Source organism: Tenrec ecaudatus, chromosome 12 (assembly GCF_050624435.1).
Source record: "Tenrec ecaudatus isolate mTenEca1 chromosome 12, mTenEca1.hap1, whole genome shotgun sequence".
Classification (NCBI taxonomy): Eukaryota; Metazoa; Chordata; class Mammalia; order Afrosoricida; family Tenrecidae; genus Tenrec; species Tenrec ecaudatus.
Genome location: NC_134541.1, coordinates 16,932,801 through 16,954,656, shown reverse-complemented (window position 1 = coordinate 16,954,656; position 21,856 = coordinate 16,932,801). Strand labels below are relative to the sequence as shown.

At 52.3% G+C, this 21,856-nt stretch overlaps 2 protein-coding genes across 4 annotated transcripts in view; one reads left to right on the top strand and one right to left on the bottom strand.

The window, feature by feature from the left end:
* SDC4 (syndecan 4) overlaps positions 1-19,275 on the bottom strand; it is a 40,375-nt gene extending 21,100 nt beyond the window's left edge. The window contains exons 1-2 of the mRNA XM_075527723.1: positions 18,823-19,275; positions 910-1,218 (exon numbers count right to left, since the gene is read on the bottom strand). Coding sequence (XP_075383838.1) covers positions 910-1,218; positions 18,823-19,275 — 762 coding nt within the window. The remainder of the gene's footprint in view (positions 1-909; positions 1,219-18,822) is intronic.
* SYS1 (SYS1 golgi trafficking protein) overlaps positions 18,835-21,856 on the top strand; it is a 33,024-nt gene continuing 30,002 nt past the window's right edge. For all 3 annotated transcript variants that reach the window (XM_075528701.1, XM_075528700.1, XM_075528699.1), the window contains exons 1-3: positions 18,835-18,967; positions 19,203-19,435; positions 21,482-21,549. In XM_075528701.1, coding sequence (XP_075384816.1) covers positions 19,274-19,435; positions 21,482-21,549 — 230 coding nt within the window. In that variant the 5' untranslated portion in view covers positions 18,835-18,967; positions 19,203-19,273. The remainder of the gene's footprint in view (positions 18,968-19,202; positions 19,436-21,481; positions 21,550-21,856) is intronic.

The following is a 21,856-nucleotide window of genomic DNA, read 5'->3' as shown; positions in this document are numbered from 1 at the left end:
ATTAGAAAAGGACTGGGGGGGGGGGGGGAGACACATGCCAGGCCTCCGTTATTGGGGGTCATGTCACCTTGTACCCCACAACGTCCCAGATGGGATTGCCTCCCTCCTCCCGGGCTGACTGCCAGGTTGAATAGACCTTCTGGGGGACCGTGGCAGGGAGAAGGCGAGGGCTCTTGCTGGCTGCTCTCTGGGGCCCCGCTTCACTGCACGCAAGCTGGCTGGGGGGCTTGTCTCTCGTTTGCAAGTTCAGCAAAAGCCAACTCTTGTTGCAAACTGCAGACTGGCAGAAGCCAGCGTTCCGTCAGCTCTGGAGGGTGCCCAGTCCCAACTCAGCAGGGGCCCCTAGCGAGGCTCGAATGGCCTTCTGCCTTTTGTGCAGATGGGGAAAACTGAGACTTCGAAGAAGAAGCAGGGCTTTTTCTCCCGCGGCAAGGCCAGGGGCAGGTCAGGGCTCTGACCTCCACTCCCCTGTGTGTGATGCGGGTCCCCTGCCCTTGGCCAGGTCGGGTTCCGGGGCTGCCTGTCCTGTGCGCCCACTGAGGGCAGGGCAGGGGCGCGGGGCTCCGAGCGTACCCCAGGATCGTGACGAGGCACGGATGGATGGAGGAAGCAGCGCTGACACCCGATCGGCCGCGTCGGTGTCTGCAGACCACAGCGGGGCCGAGGCCCGGGGGCGCGCGGGGAGCAACAGGCTGCGGGTGCGTGCACGGCGAGCCGCGGAGCCCCGGGCCCTCCCAGAGCCCCAGAGCAAAGTTTTCCACAAAGTTTCCGGGCCTCGGCAGCTAGTTGGGGGCCGCGAGCACGGCGCCCCATACGCCCCCCCACCCCGAGCTCCCGAACAAAGGAGGCACCGCTAGATCCGCCGCCACACACACACATCGCACCCCTCCGGGATCTCCAAGCACCTACCGATTCCGCGGCGGCGGGGGCGCCCACGAGGGACAGCAGCAGCGCGAACAGGCACACGGGGGACATGGTGACCGGGACGAAGGCGCAGCAGCGAGTGGCCCCGGCAGCCGCGCGGCCAGTCTTATAGGCGGCGGGGCCCCGCCCCAGCCCGCCCCCGGCCCGCCGCCCGCGCCCCGCCCGGAATTCCCCGCGAAAGCTGGGCCTCGGGGCCGCAGGGCGCCCGCCACCGGGCTGGAAACCCCGAGGGACCGGCCGCGAGCCAGGGCCCAGCCAGCCCCGGCCCCCTGTAGCGATGTGGCCCCGGGCTAGCTACGGGCCCAGAGGCGATCGCGTCTCTGCCCCACTTTATAGGTGGGGAAATTGAGGCCCCGGGTCGCGAAGAATGCGCTCTGCGCCTTCCGTTTAAACCAGCGCTCTTTAAACTGGGACTTCGGTCGTTTTAGGGCCGGGAGTAACGGAGTGATTCATTTATATTTTGCAGACCATGCCCACGGTCTCTGTTCCAGCTACTCAAATTCTACTAAAAGGGGCCATTTAAAAAAGATGAGAGAGAGCTCACTTCCATCAAATGGGTCCTGACTCACAGTCACCCTACGGTGAGGCTAGAACTGGCCCCTGTGGGTTTCCGAGGCTGTAAATCTTTAAAGGAATGGATAGCCTCATTGCTCTCTCTCGGAGAGGCTGGTGGTCTCAAACTCCTGGCCTTGGGGTAAGCAGCCCACAGCTCAACCCACCAGCGCGCTCCTGTAAAAGTCATGACCATCAATAATTCTTACAGTCACGGTCCTGGCTGTGTTCCAACACAGAGGGATCTCCAGACGTTGACATTTGAAATTCATTCCGTTTTAATATTATTTTGATTCTTCCCCTCCCCCCCAGAAATGTACAAATCACTTTTAGTTTGCACTGACCTATACAGAAACAGGTGCCCCCGTTTCTAGGGATTTTGTGACTGGGTCGCTAAACCGATCGCTAAAAATTAAATTTTATCAATTCACAGATTATACATTTTAAAAGCTAAAAATGAATGTTCAACATGCATAGGAACAAAATCACATAGGAACATAGGAACAAGATCATTGTTACAACCGATCATATTTGGGCACATGCAATTCACTCAGCGAGATGTGAACTGATCCAAAGGAAAAACACTTGGGCTAACCTCCTTAAGACAGGCATTTCCAACAAAAAGTTTACTTGGTCAGAATAGCAATTACTTCTCAAAGTTTGTGCAACTGGTTTCTTGGGCATATGTTATTGATTAGGCTCCATCAAATCCGATGTTCAAACTCCTGGAGATTCTGTCCCATAGAACAGAACACTCATGGCTCGGTCTTGAGCCAGTCTCAGAACCGTCCCGAGTCTGAGCCCCTGACTGCTGCCACTGTTGTCAGTCCATCTCAGTGAGAGCCTTACATTTCCCCTGACCCTGTACTAAGTATGACATCCTTCTCCGGGAACTGGTCCCTCCTGACATCACATGTCCAAAGCACATGAAATACAGTCTCTCCAGCCTGGCTTCTAAGGAGCATTCTAGCTACTCTTCTTCCAAGACAGATCTGGCAGTACGTGTCAACATTATTAGATTGTACACTTTGACCATGACTAGTTTATTTTAGGCCTATCGGGCTTCGAGAAAGCTGTTTAAAATGCATTGTGAAACTTTTAAAGCTCTAATGCTTTAGGGAGAAAGATGGAGCTGCCTACCTAGTAGAGAGTTGCAGTCTCAGAAACCCACAGGGGACAGGGGCGCCCCCCACCCTGTTTCCCATGGGGTCACTATGAGGAGGCATCGGCTCCAGGGCAGTGATCAGTTTTTAGACATTTAGTTTGTAGACACTGTTTAAGTGCATTGTTTCGATCCATCCGCCTTTAATGATCAAAAATTTTAATATCCAGGTTGATGGTCATAAAAAGTAAACTATTTTTAGGCAGAGAAACATGATAGTCATGGATACGCCTTTTAAGCATAAATGATAATACCCCCTGGGACATGATATGGAAATCTGAATTGGAGTAGAAGAAGGGAGGATGCAAAAATTCTGACTGGTGGGAGGCTGTTCATGTGTTTTTTAAAGGGATGGCTGTGTGTATCAAGTTGCCAGGGTGTGTGAACTCAACTGGAAAGAGTTAAAAGAATGATGTCACCGTTTTATTTTCACCTCCTTGTACTTACAAGATACAGGAAATTCCCACCGTTGCAACTTTTAAACTTTTGATGAAAAATGTTAAATGTCACCTAAAAATGTGCGAGGGAGCCCGTTGTGCTTGCGTAAGTGTTTACACTAGTCAAAACGAGAGAACACTCTCAGAGGGTTAGTAGAAGTTTATGCATCCCAACCTTCTGGCATGAAGGAAATGCGGAGTTTCTGCCTCTCTTAGTTCTGAGGATCTCTCTGAAGTTAGTTAAGGGAGTTGGAATAAGGATGTCTGTGGGTTTGTGGGTTTAGATAGAGGGTATTGAGGGGCCTGAGGCAATCACAGGAGTTTATATGCAAAAGAGAAAGAACTTATGTGAGGCCTGACCTAGGCCTCTACGTCAATCTTTCTCAGTCAGGAGAAGCTTCCCAATCTCTCTCTAGATCTTCAAAAGACGTTCTGAACCCCTTAAAACAATTGAACCAGACCCCAAGATTCTTGGAGGACTTATGATAAATTCATTTCCTGGAAAATGAAAACACAGCGGTCGATGGTTTGTAGAACTGAAGGTCCCCAATTTCCTACATGGAGTTGAAATTATCACGCACGCACGCACGCATCAAACCAAACCCGTTACCGTGAGTCCATTTCCACTCCCAGCCACGCGTTAGGACAGTGTGGAACCGCCCGCCCTGCAGGGTCCCCAGGGCTGCCGTCTTTATGGAAGCAGTTGGTGGGTTCAAACCGCTGACTTTTCAGTTAACAATCAAGTGCTTTAGCCGCTGCTCCACTAGAGCTCCTTCTACACACCGAGAAGTTTTAAAGTCAGAAGTTCATCGTTTTATTTTGGTTCTGTTACTTGCCAACAGGCAGACAGTCTGGGAGTCCCTTGCCTCCTCCCCACCATGGAATAACATACCTAGCCCCTGGGGTCATTTGGAGGGATGGCATAGGTGAGGTGTCCAGCACATGATGCACACTCACTTACGTGGCTACCCCTACTCCTTCCTCCTTCTCCACCCCTCCGATGAAGTGAGTCTGCGCCATGTCAAGGGCCAACACGTTATATTCTCTGAACGGCTGTCTTTCCAGGAGGTGATTCAGGGCGTTCATGGACAGCCCCTCCTGTGGAGCTCAGAAAGGAGCCAAGAGCTCCCTGCCTAGTGCAAAGGGCTGGGTTGTTAACCCAAAGGTTGGCAGTCCGAACTCATCCAGTAATGCCCCAGAAGAAATCTTTGGCAAAATATCTGCGTCTATAAATATGCCAGCCAAGAAAACCCACGTGCTACTTGGTAATAACACATGGGTCCCCCAAAAAGATCAACACCCCAAATACAACCAACCGCCCCCCTGGGCATCCAGCGACACCAGATCTAGGATGTTAAAGCAAATCCTCTCCTTAAAGGCCCAACTCAAACGCCTCCTCCTCCTGCAAGCCTTCGCCAGCCTTTCCTTCCAGTTCTCTCTCTCCCCTCTCTTCCCAGCCGGAGGCCCTTAGCGTTCCAGCCCTTAGAGTTCTGGGAGGGTTCTGAGCACAGGCTCTGGTACCAAAGAGATCCTGCTGTCGCCCTCGCTGTGCCGTACTTTCCTCCTTTATAGCGAAGGGTTATTACAGTCTGACATCGAAAGAGCTTGAAGAGGATGGGACTTAACACAGCACTTCTTACCTAAAGGTGGGGGCTACTATGCGAAGTTCAGCAGTTCGAAACCACTAGCCACTCCTCAGGAGAAAGACGAGGCTTTTTGTTCCAGAAAGAGTGACAGTCTCAGAAACTCACAGGGACGGTTTTACCCTCCCCCATCGGATCACCATGAGTTGACTTGGACTCCATGGCGGTGAGGCTGGCTGTGGTTAAAGGTTATCCATGATTGTAATCACAGTGGTCTGCCCTGCCAGACTCGTGAGTGATTTATTCCCCTGCTCCCCAGCTCCTCACACACAATCCACCCCAGGTAACCCAGTCCCTCTTCTTCAGAAGCCGAGCAAGTGGTGGGCTGTGGAGCATCCTCTCCTAAAACAGGGCCAACCTTCTTCGGTTTTTTTCTTGCTCCATGCAAATCTCTCTCCTGTTCCAGATAATGACAGCCTGGAATTTCCAGAGGCCGTGGAATGTTTGGGCACTGCCTTGCATAACCACAGAAGCTGGGAGCTCTGATCTCCGAAAGGCCCTCCCAGGCCTTTCCATTCAATAGTACTCCGTTGTGGGATAGGCAAACCAAGGTCCACAGAGTGAGTCAGCTTTTACCTGAAGGATTTTCAAGAATTCTGAAAATAGTCCCCACTCCCTCCAGTCCAGGCGCTGGGCTGTATTTTCTGACATAACATTTTCCTTCCCTGACATCATATGTTTACCTCTTGTTTCGAGAGTCAGATTCCCCCACCAGATGGAAGCTCTGAGGGCTGGGACTTTGTCTTCTTTTTAACTGTTTATTGGGAATCAGGTAAAGGGATGCACAGCAAATCAAAGTTTACATTCAACAGGTCCCACACAGTCTGCTGACTCAACTCATCCACTGAAATGCCCTCCAATCTATCCAGGACCTTGTAATGTGATCTCCTTCAGAGAAGTTGGTCGTGCTAACTGGGCACCACCAGATCTTCGTCTGGCCTCAGAGTTATGGAAACGGATGCTTGTATGGTCCATTCATCCATTGGGCTAATTTTTCCCTTATGCCTTTCCGGTGGCATCACACTCCTTCCCTTTGGATGCGGAGGGATCAATAGTTGTACCGTAGATGGCTGCTCATAAGCTTTTAGGATCCCAGTTGCTAATCCCCAAATTAGGAGGTAGCAAATTGTCCTGGTGAATTATGTTCCACCAGGATTTTGTCTTCTTCTTCTTCTTCATGGACATGTGCGTGCCTGGAACCTTGTCCAGGTCTGGCATGAGTGGAGGTGGAGGAATTTTTGTGGTATGGGTGCACGCATGAATGTATTGAATAGTTTTTCTCCGGGCTCAGACCTAGCAATTCACCCATGTGGTTTCACACACGGCGTGGGGGCCACTTCTGAGTTCTTCTGATTTCACAAGTGGGAGGGAGAATCAAACCCAACATCAGACCAAGACCAATTCCGATGAAGTGACGGAAGGTCAGATATGCTTTCAGCCATCAACCTTTCTTGGCTGATTCTGACATCAACCATGCCTTTCACTACAAGAGGTCGCCTGCAGCAGATGTACCCAATGCAGTGCATTGCTGGATCTCTGGACTGCTGCTTCCATAAGCATTGATTATGGAGCCAAGAAAGATGAAATCATTCACAATGTCAATCTTTTCTTAGTTTGTCCTGATCACCAGCCGGTCCACAGTGGGAGGATTTGGGACTTGTTTACATTGAGTTGCCATCCACGTTGAAAGCAACAATCCTTGAACGCTGTCTCCACAAGTACTTCGAGAGCTCACTTTCGGCAAGCAAGGCTGTGTCCTCTGCATTTCGAAGGTCGTTAACAAGCCTTCCTCCAATCCCGATACCAGCCTCTCTCATGATCTGCTCTGCAGGTTTCCGGCTGGGTTTGTTGATTCCTTGCAATGGCCGCACAAGCTCACACAAAGTCCTCACAATTGTGGGGTTTATTGGAGAAGTTACCAGTGGACAAGTCATGATAGGAAATGCTCCATACTTGACTTTAGTCACGGACCTTTCCCCGCGCCCGCGGGCACAACCTCTCTCAGCCAGGAAGTCCCTTGTCCTGAGTCCTGCTCTGGCCATGTTACACAACGTTGCAAAGCATTTTAGTGGTGCTGATAAAAGCACAAAGACACTCTATTCCACTTTGGGTAAACTTCAGCTTCAGGCACTCCACTCTAGCTCCGGGGCAGGCAGACGTAGCATCCTGGATGAAGTGCCTGGAGGTAACTGGGTCTGCAGGCCTCCTGCCCCGAAGCGCTCCCTTTTCTCATTCAGTCCAGTGTTTCTGCTTCTGCTTTCAGGACCCTCTGGCCCCTGCTCTGGTGTCACAGCTCTGGGAGTCCTGGCTAGAGGAGGCTCAGAGCACAGGGATCTCAGGATCCCAAGTCTGCACTCCTTCTTGATGGTCATGAGATTCCCCTTCCGGCTTCCGAGCTGGCTCATTTTCAACCTCATGGGATGGCAAACAGACCAATCCCCATCTAGGAGTTCCAGACACCCTCTTTCCCTGCTCCTACCCTACATGGGTGCCAACGTACCTTATTGATGTTCCTAGAAAGCTATGCCATCCCCTCCGCTGGGCCACAACACCTCGCATTTGCACAGCCCTGCCCAGTTATTAGGAGTCCTGGTGGCAGAGTGGGGGACACGTGGGGCTGGAACCCCAAGATCCAAAGTCTGAATCCTCCAGCTTTCCCATGGCTGCCCACTCACCTAAAGATGAACAGTCTTCAAAACCCCTAGGAAGCAGTTCTGCTCTGTCCTATAGAGGCACTGTGAGCCAGAACCCACTCAATAGTGGTAGGTGTGTGTGTGTGTGTGTGTGTATGTGTGCACACGTGCGTGCTTGTCTGTATATCTCTCTCTTTTTTTTCTTTAAGCCCTTTGCATCAGGTCCTCTTTTTGCCCCCCTCCCTCCCCGCTCCCCTCTCCCTCACGAGCGCTTGATAATTTATATATTATTATTTTGTCATATCTTACCCTGTCCCACGTCTCCCTTCACCCCCTTTTCTGTTGTCCGTCCCCCATGGAGGAGGTCACATGTAGATCCTTGTAATCGGTTTCCTCTTTCCAACCCACTCACCCTCTACCCTCCCAGTATCGCCCCTCACACCCCTGGCCCTGAAGGGATCATCCGCCCTGGATTCCCTGTGCCTCCAGCTCCTATCTGCACCAGTGTACATCCTCTGCTCTATCCAGACTTGCAAGGTAGAATTCGGATCATGATAGTTGGGGGGGGGGTCTGTATATCTCAAAAGTGACTGGTGTCAGCCACCCCATCCACGGCTGTGACTTCAGTGGCACAACAAAGGAAGCCTATTCCCCAATGGTCTCCACCCACACAGAGAAAGAAGGGCTCAGGTTGACAGCAGGTCTCCTGGGGACCACGGTGCTGTTCTGGCTCTCGAGCAGCTCCGGGATTAGCGGGAGCCAAGGGCACCCATCCGGCTGGCAACTTGGCGGATGTCTTCTCCGTGCTGGAGCGGCGGCTGCAGTTGCTGGAAAGCCGGCCCTCGTTAACACGAAGGAAGATGAGAAGGGTGCAGGAAGGCTAACAGTTAAATTGGAAGGAGAGCCATCAAGAACCAGGAGGGTTCCAGGCACCAGGTGACTTCACTCCAGCACTTGCGGTCTTGCGCACTGCCAACGAGTCAATTCTGACTCAGTGACCCCTGTGGGTTGCTGAGGCCAAATCTTCGTGGGCGTAGAAGGTCTTGTCTTTCTCCCATGGGGTAGCTGGTAGTCTCAACCTGCTGACCTCATGGTTACCAGCCCAATACAGCACCCAGTAGGCCACCCTAGGGAGCAGGCCTGCTTGGAATCACCCTGAGCGGGAACAGGGTATGCCGGTAACTACCAGCAACGGGTCTGATTGGCCGTGAAATGGATTTCTCCTCCAGTGGTCCTTCAGACCAGACCACCTCTTGGGTCACGGGTTGACCTAGAGCAGGGGTGGGGAACATCCAGGGTCCACGAAATGATTGATACCAGTACCATCACACGTGTCACCAAAGGGAAGCCCTTCTAGCCAGCCCATGAGGGTGGAGTTAATTACCTGTTTGACCAGCATGGCCCATGAGGTTATACATATCCAAATGGCCCTGGAAAGAAAAAACGTTCCACACCGCTGCCCTAGAGAGTGAGCATCCCGTATTCTGGATACGCTGAGCAGACGGTAGTTCCTCCGGCGTGTTGACCCTCCTCCTCATTCTGACCCTGTATAAAAATGGCATGGCGGGAGGATCTGACCTCCTCTAACTTGTGCATTGGAAGCCCAAGGCGGATCCCTATGAGACAGAGACCTACTTCCATCCCACTGCATCCAATCATTTATTGCAATGGACACATTACTGGTGGACAACATGAGGTATATGAGGTTCTCAGAGACCCATCTGCCCCGCTCTTCTCCTCGAAGGAGTTTAGAAGAAACTTTTAGAAAAGAGTAGTAGAGATGGATTTCGGAGAGCCTCGTGCACACTAAGCTTACACTTCCTCTCCAGAACCCCCTCGCTGGTAGCTGGGGAAACAGGCAGGTAATAAAGATTCAACCAATCACAGGAGGCTATACAGTTCTGTCATGAGATTCCATCCATGTCATTGCATTTGTACAACCCAAAGTCTCAGAGAGTGGCCCGACAGCAAGGGAAAGCTCAGAGAGATGAAGGGACTCACCCAGGGGTCCAGAGCCCCCATCGGACCCCAGGTCCCTTTTAGTTTCTAGTCCTGGGCTCATTCCACAACACGGAGTTTCCAGCACTTTCCTTGAGAGAGGCTACCCACTGAGCATCAGCCTGTGGTAGGTACAGTGCAGTGTGGCTTCCACACCACCGCTTCTGGGACAGCGAGACAGCGAGTGGGGCACTTGGAACCTCTGCACCCCTCCCTATTTCCCCCATCTCTCTGGTGGGCTTTCCCCAGTTGCAGACCAACATCTACTCAAGGTCGGGATCATGAGACTGTTTTCCAGATGCCACCGACATCAGAATACGCTATTTGCCCACAGCCAATGCTATGGGTACAGCAGGAAGGCGACAGGGGGGTGAAGTGAACCAGTGTGGTTGGAGCCTGGCTCTGCTATCAGAGCACGTCCATCGATGGGCCATTCACATCCATGTCTGCGCTCTAAATCATCACTGAATGACATGGTAAGCATGCTGTCCCTGTCCCTACATACTTACCACCCTCTCCCTACTCCCGTCGTCTTTTAAAGTTTCCGTTTAAGTGTTATATTCTCAGCGAGATCTACCTCAGAGCCCAAAATATGTTCCTGCCCAAATTCTTTTTCATAGCATGCTCCACAGAATTCTCTACCTTTTCTATGTGTGCAGTTCCTTCTTTCTTTTCATGCCAATAGTGTATTTCCAGCACTAGACCCTAAGTTTCCCGAGGGCAGAGAGCAAGTCTATATCCATATCTATCCGTATCTATATCATCTGTAGATCACTGGATATCCAGCGCTCCTGAGAGCAGCAGTCAAGAGGCCCAACGACGCATCGCATTGGGCAAATCTGCTGCACAAAACCTCCTTCATGTGTGGAAAAGCAAAGAGGCTAACTTGAGGACTAAGGTCTGACTCAAGCCATGATATTTTTTATTGCTTTATAGGCATGCGAGAGTTGAACATTAAGTAAGGAAGATCAAAGAAGCATCGATCCATTTGCATGACAGTGCTGGCAAAGAGGATGGGAAGTACTGTGGACAGCCAAAAGAACAAACAAATCTGTCTTGCAACAAGTATAACCAGGATGCTCCTTAGGGCAAGAATGGCCAGACTTCATCCCAAGTACTTTGGACATGTTATCAGGAGAAACCAGTCCCTAGAGAAGGACGTCTTGCTGGGTAAAGCATAGGGACAGGGAACAAGAAGGCGCTGGGCAAAATGGATAGGTACAGTGGCAGCGGCGATGGGCCCAAACACAGGAACAATTGTGAAGAAGGTACGGAATCAGGCTCTGTTGTACACAGGGTGCCGTCGTCAGAACAGGCTCAATGGTACCTAACACAACATACCCAGAGCCTAGCACAGTGCCTGCTACATAGTAAGCACTCAATAAATCTTTGTCGGCTTGAGTGAGTGAGTGAGTGAGTGAGTGAGTGAGTGAATGAATCTGCTCTGCCCATTTCCCAGGCCTGCTGTCAGGTGAAGCCAGAAATTCTCCAGAAAATACTGATCATATCTTGCATATCTCCCTTGGTCACCTAAATGCCCCAGGTGTGCCCCAAGTGTGAGTCACTTCCTTCTCCGAGTCCCACTTTCCTCGTCTGTAAAGTACAGGAACTCTCCCTACCTTGGGGCTTATCGTGAAATGAGTTCTTTCATGTGGCCTTTTGCTTTGCTTCGTTGGGAAGACAGTTTCAGAACTCTCTGCTGTCAAGCCGACAGAGTTACATTTGCCCCAGTTTCCTACCCCAGAGGGTTTGCCGCTTTTGTCCAGGTTGATTGACGTTTCCTGGGTAAGCTGTAAACAACTTGGTTGGGCACTTTTGGTCTGGCCCTGAGCTGCAGCCTGTTCTGGGAGTGTGCATCTTGTACAGCTTGGTCAATAGGCTATGCAAACGAGGGGACTACAGCCGATTTTGCAAAGTGAAGTATCTGCAGCATGTGGTGGTCACTTTGCAGTGCCCTGCTGGGAGAGGTCATGGTGTTGAAATCCACAGGGAGTTGAGTCTATGACCAGCCAACCACACAGAGCTTGAAGAACCAGAAAGCAGCAGGACTTGAAGCAGCAGGAAGGAATGGAGAAGGAGCAGAGCGAAGGGAGGAGGAGGCCATGAGCTTCCTACAACAGCTGTGCCGCAGGCTGGGTTCTCCAGAGGAGCAAACCTAGATTGATTTCAAGGCAATGGCTCATGCCGCTCTGGGGGCTGGTAAGTCCCAAGTACGTCAATAAGCGACTTCTCCTGACTCATGTGGTTCCGGGCACTGACAAACCCCAAATCAGTAGGTCAGACAGCAGGCTGCTGGCTCATGACCCAAGAACGCGGGAGGCCAGAGAATGAAGAGATGTAGGGTCTGATGGAGGGAGGGAGGGAGAGAGAGAGAAAGCTTTGCTGGAACATCATTGGATACAGGCCATACCCCTAAGGAAATGGACTGGCTTTTCAGCCTCTTGGCTGCTCCTATAGGACCACAACATGGAAGATGGTTACATTATATTACTTTATGGAAGAGCAATCAGTGCTGTCATAAAAGCACTGAGAATCATAGTCTAACCAATTGACCGGTAGTCATCCCAAGCTGCAACAATGTGTCAAAGGCTATAGCACTGCAGGTGGTAAAGGGCCCAGAAGGAGCAGAGTAGCCGATGGCAGGGCCAAGAGGAACCTGTCCTTAGACGACCTAGAAGAGATCTGCGTGGCTGAGAAGAGCAGAGCTGTCCTGCCCGGAAGAAGGGAGGCCTGGCCGGTGTACTACCTAATCTAATTGCTCCTGATCCCAAATTGGACTCTGACTTTCTTAAGAAAGCACTAATGTATGAGTCCTTTAGAGAAACAAATCCACAGAAACTCATGTAGAAGAGAGGTTTATATAAAGGGTAAGTGTGCATCAAGAAAACATCCCAACCCAGTGCTGCCCAAGCCCACAAATCCAACATTAACCCATTAGCCATTAACCCATATATCTAACAGCAGTCCACAAAGTCCTCCTCCATCTAGCAAAACACACGCAATGATGCTGACTGATCGGGGGAAAGCTCAGTCAGTGAGTGTGTCAGCATCTCAGCACTGGCAGGGGTCTCCACACGGCTGCTCCAGCACCCAGGGCTGCATCGGGGTAGGTCCATGGGGCTTCTCCTCAGGGATGCCTCGCAGGAAGTGAGCCTTACCAGCTGAAGCAGGGAACTGGCTAAGGCAGCTGCACCCTGGTCCGACCATCAGAAAGCAAGAGACCAGAGAATTAGAAAGATGAGGCTCACCGAGCCATTTATCCCTGCGCCCTTCAATTAATCCCACATGTGTTTATTGGCCAGGTTGGCACAATAAACTTACAACCTCAAGTAAGTTGAAGTATAGAGAGTTCTGTGTGGGCCCTGCCATGGAGCATTGAACCCTGAAAAGAAGGAGAGGGTGGTAAGAGGAAGTGGTGTGAGCGGGAAGGTAAAAGGTTTGCAGCGTCAAGATGTCTGCCTTCCCTTCCTGGGAATGGGCTTTGGACTGATCCTGGGCAACATCACCCCGGACGTCAGAGAGATTCGGACATTTCTACTCCTGTCGTGTTTCGGGGCTCTTAGGAAGAGAACACTGAGGTCGGTGGGGGCGGGGGGGTGGGGGGAGAAGAGAGTTCTACGTCATTGACAATGTCCGCGGCACTTTTTACTGGGCATGCGCTGTCGGACTGACCTACGCTGCAGTTCCAGTGCTGCTCCCCACGGACTATGTGACCTTGGGTAAGTCATGTCCCTTCGCTGAGCTTCAGACTCCTCCTCTGTTAAGTGTCTCCAGAAAGAAAAAAACCCCAAGCGCCACTTACTGTTGTCCAGTCCATTCTGACTCAGAGTAGAACTGCCTCCTTTGGTCTGAATCTGTACAGAAGAAAACTTTCCCTTTCTCCCAAGGAAATAATAGCATCGACGAGTAGGGCAGGGGTCCTGGTGGTGCTTGGCAGATGCCCAAGAGGTGTGAACCCACCAGGGGCAGCACGGGGCAAATGGCCTGGTGGCTTGCTCCAGGAAGGACAAAAACCTAGCACATGGTGCGCGCCAGTTCTTGGAGCATCGCTGTGAGTCAGAATTGACTCAGTGACCCATAGCAAGCAAACAGGACTCAGAGACTTGTTGTGGAGACTGAAAGAGAATAAGATAATGCAAGTATCCAGCACAGAATAGAGTCCGTAAACATTACACACACACACACACACACACACACACACACACACACACACCCAGAGCCACGGGTGACAAAGGGTTCTTAGTCTAGAGGCTAAAACAGGCGGCTGACGGGCCCGCTTTCCAGTTTCCCATCTTAAGAGCGCTCCCTGGCTAGAGCCCAAGATGGTCACCAATGGGGAGGACAGACAGCCAAATGCTAGCCTCCCACAGGGAGTTTCCAAAACGTGTGAGCACAGAGTTGCATAACCCGCTGCTGAGACATGTGTCTTGCTGAAGTGTTTTTATCAAACACTCCCCGGAAGGGACTATGTGAGCAGGGCAGTGGGGCAGGAAAACGGAAGCTGGGAGAACGTGGAGGTGGGCACGGCTAGAAAAAGCTGGTGTGGCACTGACTGCACTCCTACTGTGTGCTGGGCAGCCAGCTAGGCTCCGTGTGGTTGTTCTCTAGCTTGCGCCTTGCCATAAATGACACAGGACAGATATGACCATGCCCACAGCCCAAGGAAAGACTTAACCATGCTCAATATTGCTTGATGGTCCACGGCACGAGGACGAGTCTGATCCCCATTTTGTAGCGAAGGAAAGCATCGGTGACCCGGAGAGATGGGCTGCCGTGCCCCAGGTCTCCCAAAGCCCATGGGACATTTCTCAAGGGACTGATGGAGGCAGATCCGGAAAAGTGACGCCAGCAGGGACACTGTCCTTACATGCCCATAGCAGGGACCCAGTGTTGCAGTGACGCAAATGACAAGGTAACCCGAGGCACTGTCCTCCCCTCCACCAGGAGGACAGTTTGTCCTGGCTTGTGACTATTCGTCACTCTGCCTCTGACCTTAAAGTCTAAAATTTCATTCATAAGTTTGGAATCATAGTCTTGGCAGCCTGGGAAGGGCCCTTGGAGAGCAGCTATCCGAGTCCAGCCCCCTCTTATTACAGATGGAAAAAAGGGGCCCAAAGGGAGCGGTAGACATGCCAAGGTCGCACAGGAAGCCAGTTTGGGGGCAGTTGCCGATCATGTCCACTTGCAGTGACCCAATCTGAGTCACTTGGAGAGCTCTATAAATACACAGGTTTCATTCAGAACAAGGGTTGCAGCAAGGCCTGGCCTCTGAGCCGGCAGCGTGTTTCTCAGGTGGCTTGGCTGGCCAGGCCCACCACCTGCATGTGGAAGTCTGAGTCCAGTGTTTCCTGCTATAGTTGGGGATACTGTATCTCAGCCGGAGGAGCCTGGGGCACAGTGGTTAAGCGATGGGCTGCTAACCCAAAGGTCAGGGGTTCTAACCCATCAAGCAGCTCTGTGGGAGAAATGACCTGGCAATCTGTTCCCCTAAAGACTTCCCCCCTAGGAGAGACCCCAGGGAGCAGTTCTCTTTTAGACAGCTAACACTGAGTCGATAGGAGCCCTGGTGGCAGCGTGGCTATTTGTGCTGCAATCCGAAAAGTCAGCAGTTCGAAACCACCAGCCGCTCAACTCCTGTGAATAGTTAACAGTCTCAAAAACCGCACAGGGGTTGCTCTGCTCTGCCCTGTGGGGTCGCGGTGAGTCCGTATTGACTTGATGGCTGTGAATACCGAGGGGATGCTTCTGAATGGGAAGGAACATCGAAAGCACCGTGGACGGCTACAAGGATAAACAAACCTCTTTGGAAGAAGTTCAGCCAGAGCGTTTCTTAGAGGCAAGGGTGGCAAGGCTGCGTCTCACATAGTGTGGACACGTTGTCAGGAGAGACCAGTCCCTGGAGAAGGACAGCGTGCTTGGCAAAGTGGAGGGACAGCAAAAAGGGGGAAGGACCATGAGACCGTGGACTGAGTTGACACGGTGGCCATCATGATGGACTCAGGAGCAGGAACAATTGTCAGACGGTGCAGGACCAGGCAAGGTTTCCTTCTGTTGTGCACAGGGTCGTGCTGTGGGCCAGACGGGACTCGATGGCACCTACCGGCTACAACACTGAGTCCGAATTGACTGAACAGCAAACAAGACCCACCCAGCAACTTGGCTGGTGTCCACAGCAGCCCAGTGAGGGGCCCTTTAGAACTCCGAGGTCTGATCCCACAGCTTGTTCTCATTCTCCAGGCTGTTGCTGTTGTTGTTGTTGTTGCTGTTATTGTTGTTGTTGTTAGGTGCCATGGAGTCGGTTCTGACACACAGGATCTGTGTGCAGCAGAATGACACCGCCTGACCCGGTACCATCCTCCCAAGGGTTCTGAAGTTTGAGCCCAATGTGACAACGATGGTCAATCCATCTTGTCCAGGGCCTTCCTCACTTTTGTGGCCCTTCAACTTTGTCAAGCATGATGTCCTTCTCCAGGCACTGGTCTCTCCTGACACGTCCAAAGTATAGGAGACGGAGGCTCACCATCCTTCCTCTCATGAGCATTCTGCCTGTACCTCTTCCAAGATAGATGAATGGAGTCTTCTGGTAGTCCATGGTAGTTTCAATACTCTTCCTCAACAGTACCATAATTCAAATTCATTGATTCATCCCCAGCCTTTCTTATTCAATGTCCGATTTTCACATACCTAGGAGGCCGTTGAAAACACCCTGACGTGGGTCAGGTGCATCTCACTTAGTTCCGAAAGTAATTCCCTTGCAGGCCAACCCTTTAGAGAGGTCGTGTGGCAGATCTAACCAATGTGATGTTTCCTTCGCTCTCTTGATGCTGGTTCCAAGAGCATTGATTATGCAATGGGAAACTGCACGGGGACATTCTTGGCAACTTCGGTCTTTTTTTATCATGTTGTTACCTATTGGACCAGGTCTGGGGAATTTTTATTCTTATATTCAGTTCTCCAGGCTGCTGAGGTCAAATTTCGGAAGCAGGCCTTGGAGGCTGGCCAAGCAGTCATGGTTTTCCCCAACTCTCGGTTTCCTTACTGGAACTAAGACACAGGATGGTGCCTTCTGCCGGGGATTGGCTAAGTGAGGATTCAAGAACTGAAACCCCAGCGGGAAAAGGAAACAGGTGGCTGGGCTGTGGGGTTTCCCCAGAGGGGAACTTGGGGCTCTAGGGATGCCTTCAGACATCAGCTGTCCAGTCCTCAGCAAGATCCAGGTTACCTGTGCTTTCCATTTCAGGAGCGGTAGGGAGGCCCTTGCATTGTGTATGGGAGATGGGTTTTAGGAGGCCCAGCCTGGGCATGAGGGCTGATTCCGGGAAGAGCCTCACATTCTTGCACCTGGCCGGAACACCTGAGCTGCTCTCAGATTTGGGCCTACCTCTCAAGCATTTCTTCTGAGCTTCTCCGCCCACTCCATGCTAATCCTTCATCCCGGGGGCTCTTGTGGCAGAGAGACTCCTGGCTCCTATTTCTACTGCCACCTCCCCAACCATCTGTCTGTTTGCACTATCCCTTTCTGCCCTTTTATTTCCTCTTGCAATGGCTTCCTGGTGTTTGTCAGGTTCCTGACTGTGATGCTCAGCTCAGCTTCCTGTAAGTCTGCTGACCCAGGGGGAGTCACACTCCCCCTCTGAGCCTACATTGCCTCACCTATTTAAAAAAAAAAAAAGCTGCCTTGGATTCTGACTCATAACCTGCTCCATACAATTTTCTTGGCTATAATCGTTGAGGCAGATCACCAGATCTTTCTCCTAAGGTGCTCCTGGGACAGTTATAACCAGCAACATTTAGGTGAGTGGTCCAGCGCGAACTGTTGTAATACCCAGGGGTCTCTACACCTATCAAGCAGGGCTACCGTCTGCCTTCTCAGCTTGTGAGGACCAGACACGATCACGAAGGCACTTATCAAACAGCAGATGATTTCTAAGAAGTACTCTATCCTGTGAGCCATCAGTGAACCAGTGAACTGAATCTCACAGATTCAGTTAGTTGACCTGAATGGAGGCGGTTAAAAGAATGGTAGCATTGAAGAGCACCTCAGAAATCTTTGGACCCTAATATTTTCCCAGCTGGAGCTGGACTGAACTGTTGACAGCGTTTCCAAATGATAAGGGACATCATCACAGACCCTTGACAAAGTTTCCGGCTTCTTTCCTTCAGTCTGAAATTGTATCAACTCAAGGTCTGAAATTGTATCAACTCACATGCTGTTCAGGAGTTCTGGCTGGCAGTTACTTGTGTCTGATGAAGTTTTTGTTTTAAGGGGAACATCAAGTCGTGTCGGGGAATTAAGTATTGGAAAACTGGTTCTTCTGTCCAGTTCCTGATTCCCTAAGGCTGGGTGTTGCTCAGTCACACAGCTAGTAAGTGGTAGAGCTGGCTGTACCATCGGGCTCTTTTCCTGGAACCAGTGAGCTCTTCTTTCCATTCCAGACAAGCGAACCTCGGATCAATGTGGTCAAGTAGTTTGGGTTTGCCAGGTCAGGAATGAAAGTGACTCATTAATTTGCTGTTTCCCTTTCTCTGACTTTGACTCATTCAGCAAACATTTACTCGCTGTCCAAATGATTTGGTCTCCTGAGAGAAGGCAGAGAGGGAACACTGGTAAACCACAGGCAAAGCCAGGATTTGTGACTTCAAAACCTGCTCATTCCCCAATGGGAACGAACTTTATAAAACATAAACCACTCCGCATTCTATTAAGTCTACATTGTGAACAGTGTCTGAAGGCAGGGGCTATCCCTTTTGTACATATCCTAAGCCTCCTGGCACACACACCCCACTCCCCCAAACAAAACAAAACTCACTGCCATAGTCAATGCTGACTCATAGCGACTCTGTAGGGCAGGGTAGACCTGCCCCTGTGGGTTCCCGAGAGTGTAACTCTTTACAGGTGTAGGAAGTCTCTTTTACCCTCGGAGGGCCTGGTGGTTTAACTTCTGACTCTGGTTAGCATCCCGACGAGTAACCACTACACTACCAGGAATCCAGGGAGCACAACATCCTTGCTGGGAACCTTGGGATGGTGGAGGCCACCGCCTGAATTCTAACCCTTACTTTGCCACTTACTCTGCCTTTGAGATCAATATGTTGCTTTGTGTCTTCAGTCCTCTTAGATCAATCGTCTGTAAAGTGGGCACAGTAGTGAAACCAGGTCAGGTGTGGAAAGTTTTCGGTTCAAGTTATCCCAGCATCTATCTACGGAGAAGCGAGCACTGGGAATCCAGGTTGAAAACCCAGGCAATGCCAATCCCCCTGCCAACACCGTTTCCTAGCTCTTGGCCTCTCTCTATTGATTTAAACTCCAAGCACAGTTCCCTCGACCTTGACCTCTCTCCCTCTATTTAAACTTCTCCTCTGGAGGGAACATAGGGCTTTCGAGCCTCACTTCCGTCCGGCTCCACTCTCGGTTCTGCAAACTGCGCTCCGCACCCTCCTGGCGCCGCCCACCCCCTTCCACGCCTGCGCACTCTAAGCCCCGCCCCTCGCCGCCGTCCCCGGAAACGCGTCCTTCCCACGCCGCCGCTCCCGCCGCCGCCGCCGCTCGGCCTCTCTAGGCCGGGCGGGCTTCCTCTCCATGGTCCCAGCTGTCCGCGCGGTGTCGAGGGGCTTCTGGTGAGTCCGGACCGCGCTCGGGCCCGTTGCGCGGAGGCGAACCCCAGGACCGCTTGGGTTCGGGCGGAAGCGGAGGCGGAGCCGCGGGGCGGGGCCGGGCCGGCGGTTCCCCCCTCCCCGGGAATGGGCCAGCCCTCCCCGCCCTCCCCCTCCCCGGGAATGGGCTCGCCCCCGGGCGGGGCGGCGTTGTCGGGGCGACGGCGGGCAGGCTGAGGCCCGGCGCTTGTCCCCGCAGGTGCGGGCGCGGCCCGCGGCCCATGGCGCGGCGGCTCTGACGCAGGCCCGGGCGGCGGCCGGGGGGCCGGCATGGCAGGGCAGTTCCGCAGCTACGTGTGGGACCCGTTGCTGATCCTGTCGCAGATGGTCCTCATGCAGAGCGTCTACTATGGCTCGCTGGGCCTGTGGCTGGCGCTGGTGGACGGGCTGGTGCGCAGCAGCCCCTCGCTGGACCAGATGTTCGACGCCCAGGTAGGGCCGCCCCCGGCCCCCGGCCTGCGGGATGGGGTGTGTGTGCGTCTCGGCTTCAGCCCCGTGGGCTCTGTGGTCCAACATCCGTGAGCTCCAGGCTCGCCCAGTGGCCCCGGGGATAGGGCTTCACCTTCCCGCGCCCCAGCTGCCCCGTCCGTAAGGTGGGATGACAGGCAACAGAGAGACAGGTTGGAACAAAGGGAAGGACGGTGTGGACGTAAAAACAAGAACAGAATTGTTTTATCATGCCTCTGCTTGAGACCCTGGCTTGGAAAGTGACTTCCCGTTTAGGGCCGGATGCCCCTTGCTGTGGGATCCATTCCGACTCCTGGAGACCCTGTTGGACAGAGATCCCCCGCCCCCTTGGAGCAGCTGGATCTGAACTGTTACCTTTTGGGTGGTTGGCTGTAAGCACTGCTGCCACCAGGGGACCCGGTGGACGCTCGTGGGGGCACAGTGGAAACTGCCTGGACTTTGAAGCCAGCTGGAGTTTCTCTTGCTCTCTGTGGGGCAGCTGTTGTCTGCTGCCTCTCAGAACCCCAGTTTACCCAGTTGGAAGTTGGTCAGACCGGAAGCCGGAGAGGCTGCCACACCAAGAGCCTACCTTAAGCAGCTCTGGTGGCACCCCGGCTCTGCATGGGCCTGCCAACCGCAAAGAGCCTGCACTTTGGCTTCAGAAAGACGTAGGGTCCCATCTAGGCCGAAACACTAGCTATAGGCCTGCCCAGAAACTGGACAGAATCATTCTACCTTGTCCCCCACTGGGACTGGCTTAGGGGGCCCAGAAAGCAATAAAATAGGGAAGCTCCAGCTTCCTGCCACTGCATCGATGCTGACGTATAGCCGCCTGACAGGACAGGGTGGAACTGCCCCTGTGCGTTTCTGAGACAGCAGCTCTACAGGAGCAGAAAGGCACTTCCACCTCATGACCACTCTGCCACCAGGGTACTTTTGTCAAAATGAAATAGAGGCCTGACACAGTTGGTACAGCTGAGAGGCCGCTGTGGTGTAGGGTATGGAGCATGATTCTTGGGGCCAGGAGACCAGGGGTAGAGTCTTTGCTCCTGCTTAATCTTTGTGTAGCCCTGGAGTGAGTTCTTACCCAAAGAAGCAGTGATAATGACTTTGGGAAGTGGCTGTGGGGATAAGCTGAGACAATCAATGCCCATGACCTTTGCACTTGCGGTGCAGATGTTTGGCATTTTTAGTATTGTGTCAAGGGTGCCTTGAAGTTGCCTACTTAGCAGGTGCTGCTGGGCGGTCACCTGTTAGGAGCCTCTCTCCTTGGTAGACACAGGGGAATGCTGGCCATCTGATGCTTGCAGCCTGAACTTCCTTAGAACGGGGGACAGCAGACCCCTTCTTGAAAATGAAATGGTAAAGATGTTAGGTCCCCGCTATTGAGATGCCCCCTTCAAGCACAAAAACATCACCGCCACCACCACCATCAACAACAAATAGACAAACACTGCCATTGAGTCGATGCCAACTCACAGCCATCATTTAAGACAGCGTAGAACTGCCCCTGTGACTTTCTGAGATTAAAACTCTTTATAGGAGTAAGAAAGCCCTGTCTTTCTCCTGCAGAGCGACTGGTGTTTCAAACTGCTAACCTTTCGGATTGCAGCCCAAGGCCTAACCATTATGCCACCAGGGCTCCTAAAGCAGCCACAGACAATGTCTAACATGTGCTTGTTTCAATGCAACTTTATTGCCACATGTCCCTGGACCACAGGGCCATGGTTTGTTGAGCCCCTTACTCTTGCTGCCGACCTAGCATGTCACTTTGGGCAAGTTGCTTTACTTCTCTGAGCTGTTATTTCTTCTATAAACGGATGAGTGCTCCTCCTGCTGTGAGGGTCACATGAGATAGCAAGCTGATGTCTCTGCCAGCTGGCAATCAGTTGCCACCCAGAAGACGGGGGCATTGTGTTCAGTGCCTTGGGAGGAGTGCACCCTCCTTGGGGGCCTGCTGGGATCCTGTGGCTGGGTTCTCAGCCAGTCACTTCTCCAGCATGTTTCCCTTTGTGATTGATTCCCCCTCAGATCCTGGGCTTCTCCACCCCTCCGGGCCGGCTCTCCATGATGTCCTTCATCCTCAACGCCCTCACCTGGTGAGTATCAGCGAGGATTTGGCTTTGGAATCTTAGCAGAGGCACACACTTGCTACAATTTGGGAAGAAGGCAGCCTGGGCACCTGTTCCTGGGAAGAGGTGGACTACAGTGGGTGGCTGAGGAGACCAGTTCTAGGGCTGGCTCCATCCTTGGGCTCCCCGCCGCTCTGTCTTGACTTAGCTGGAAAGATCTTCCGTTGCTCTGTACGTGCTGCCATCTCAACTCACTCTACCAATGTTGGAGGGAGATGAAGCAAGGGTTGAACCAGGTGCCAGGGGGACTGAATTCTTATCTTGAAATGGATGA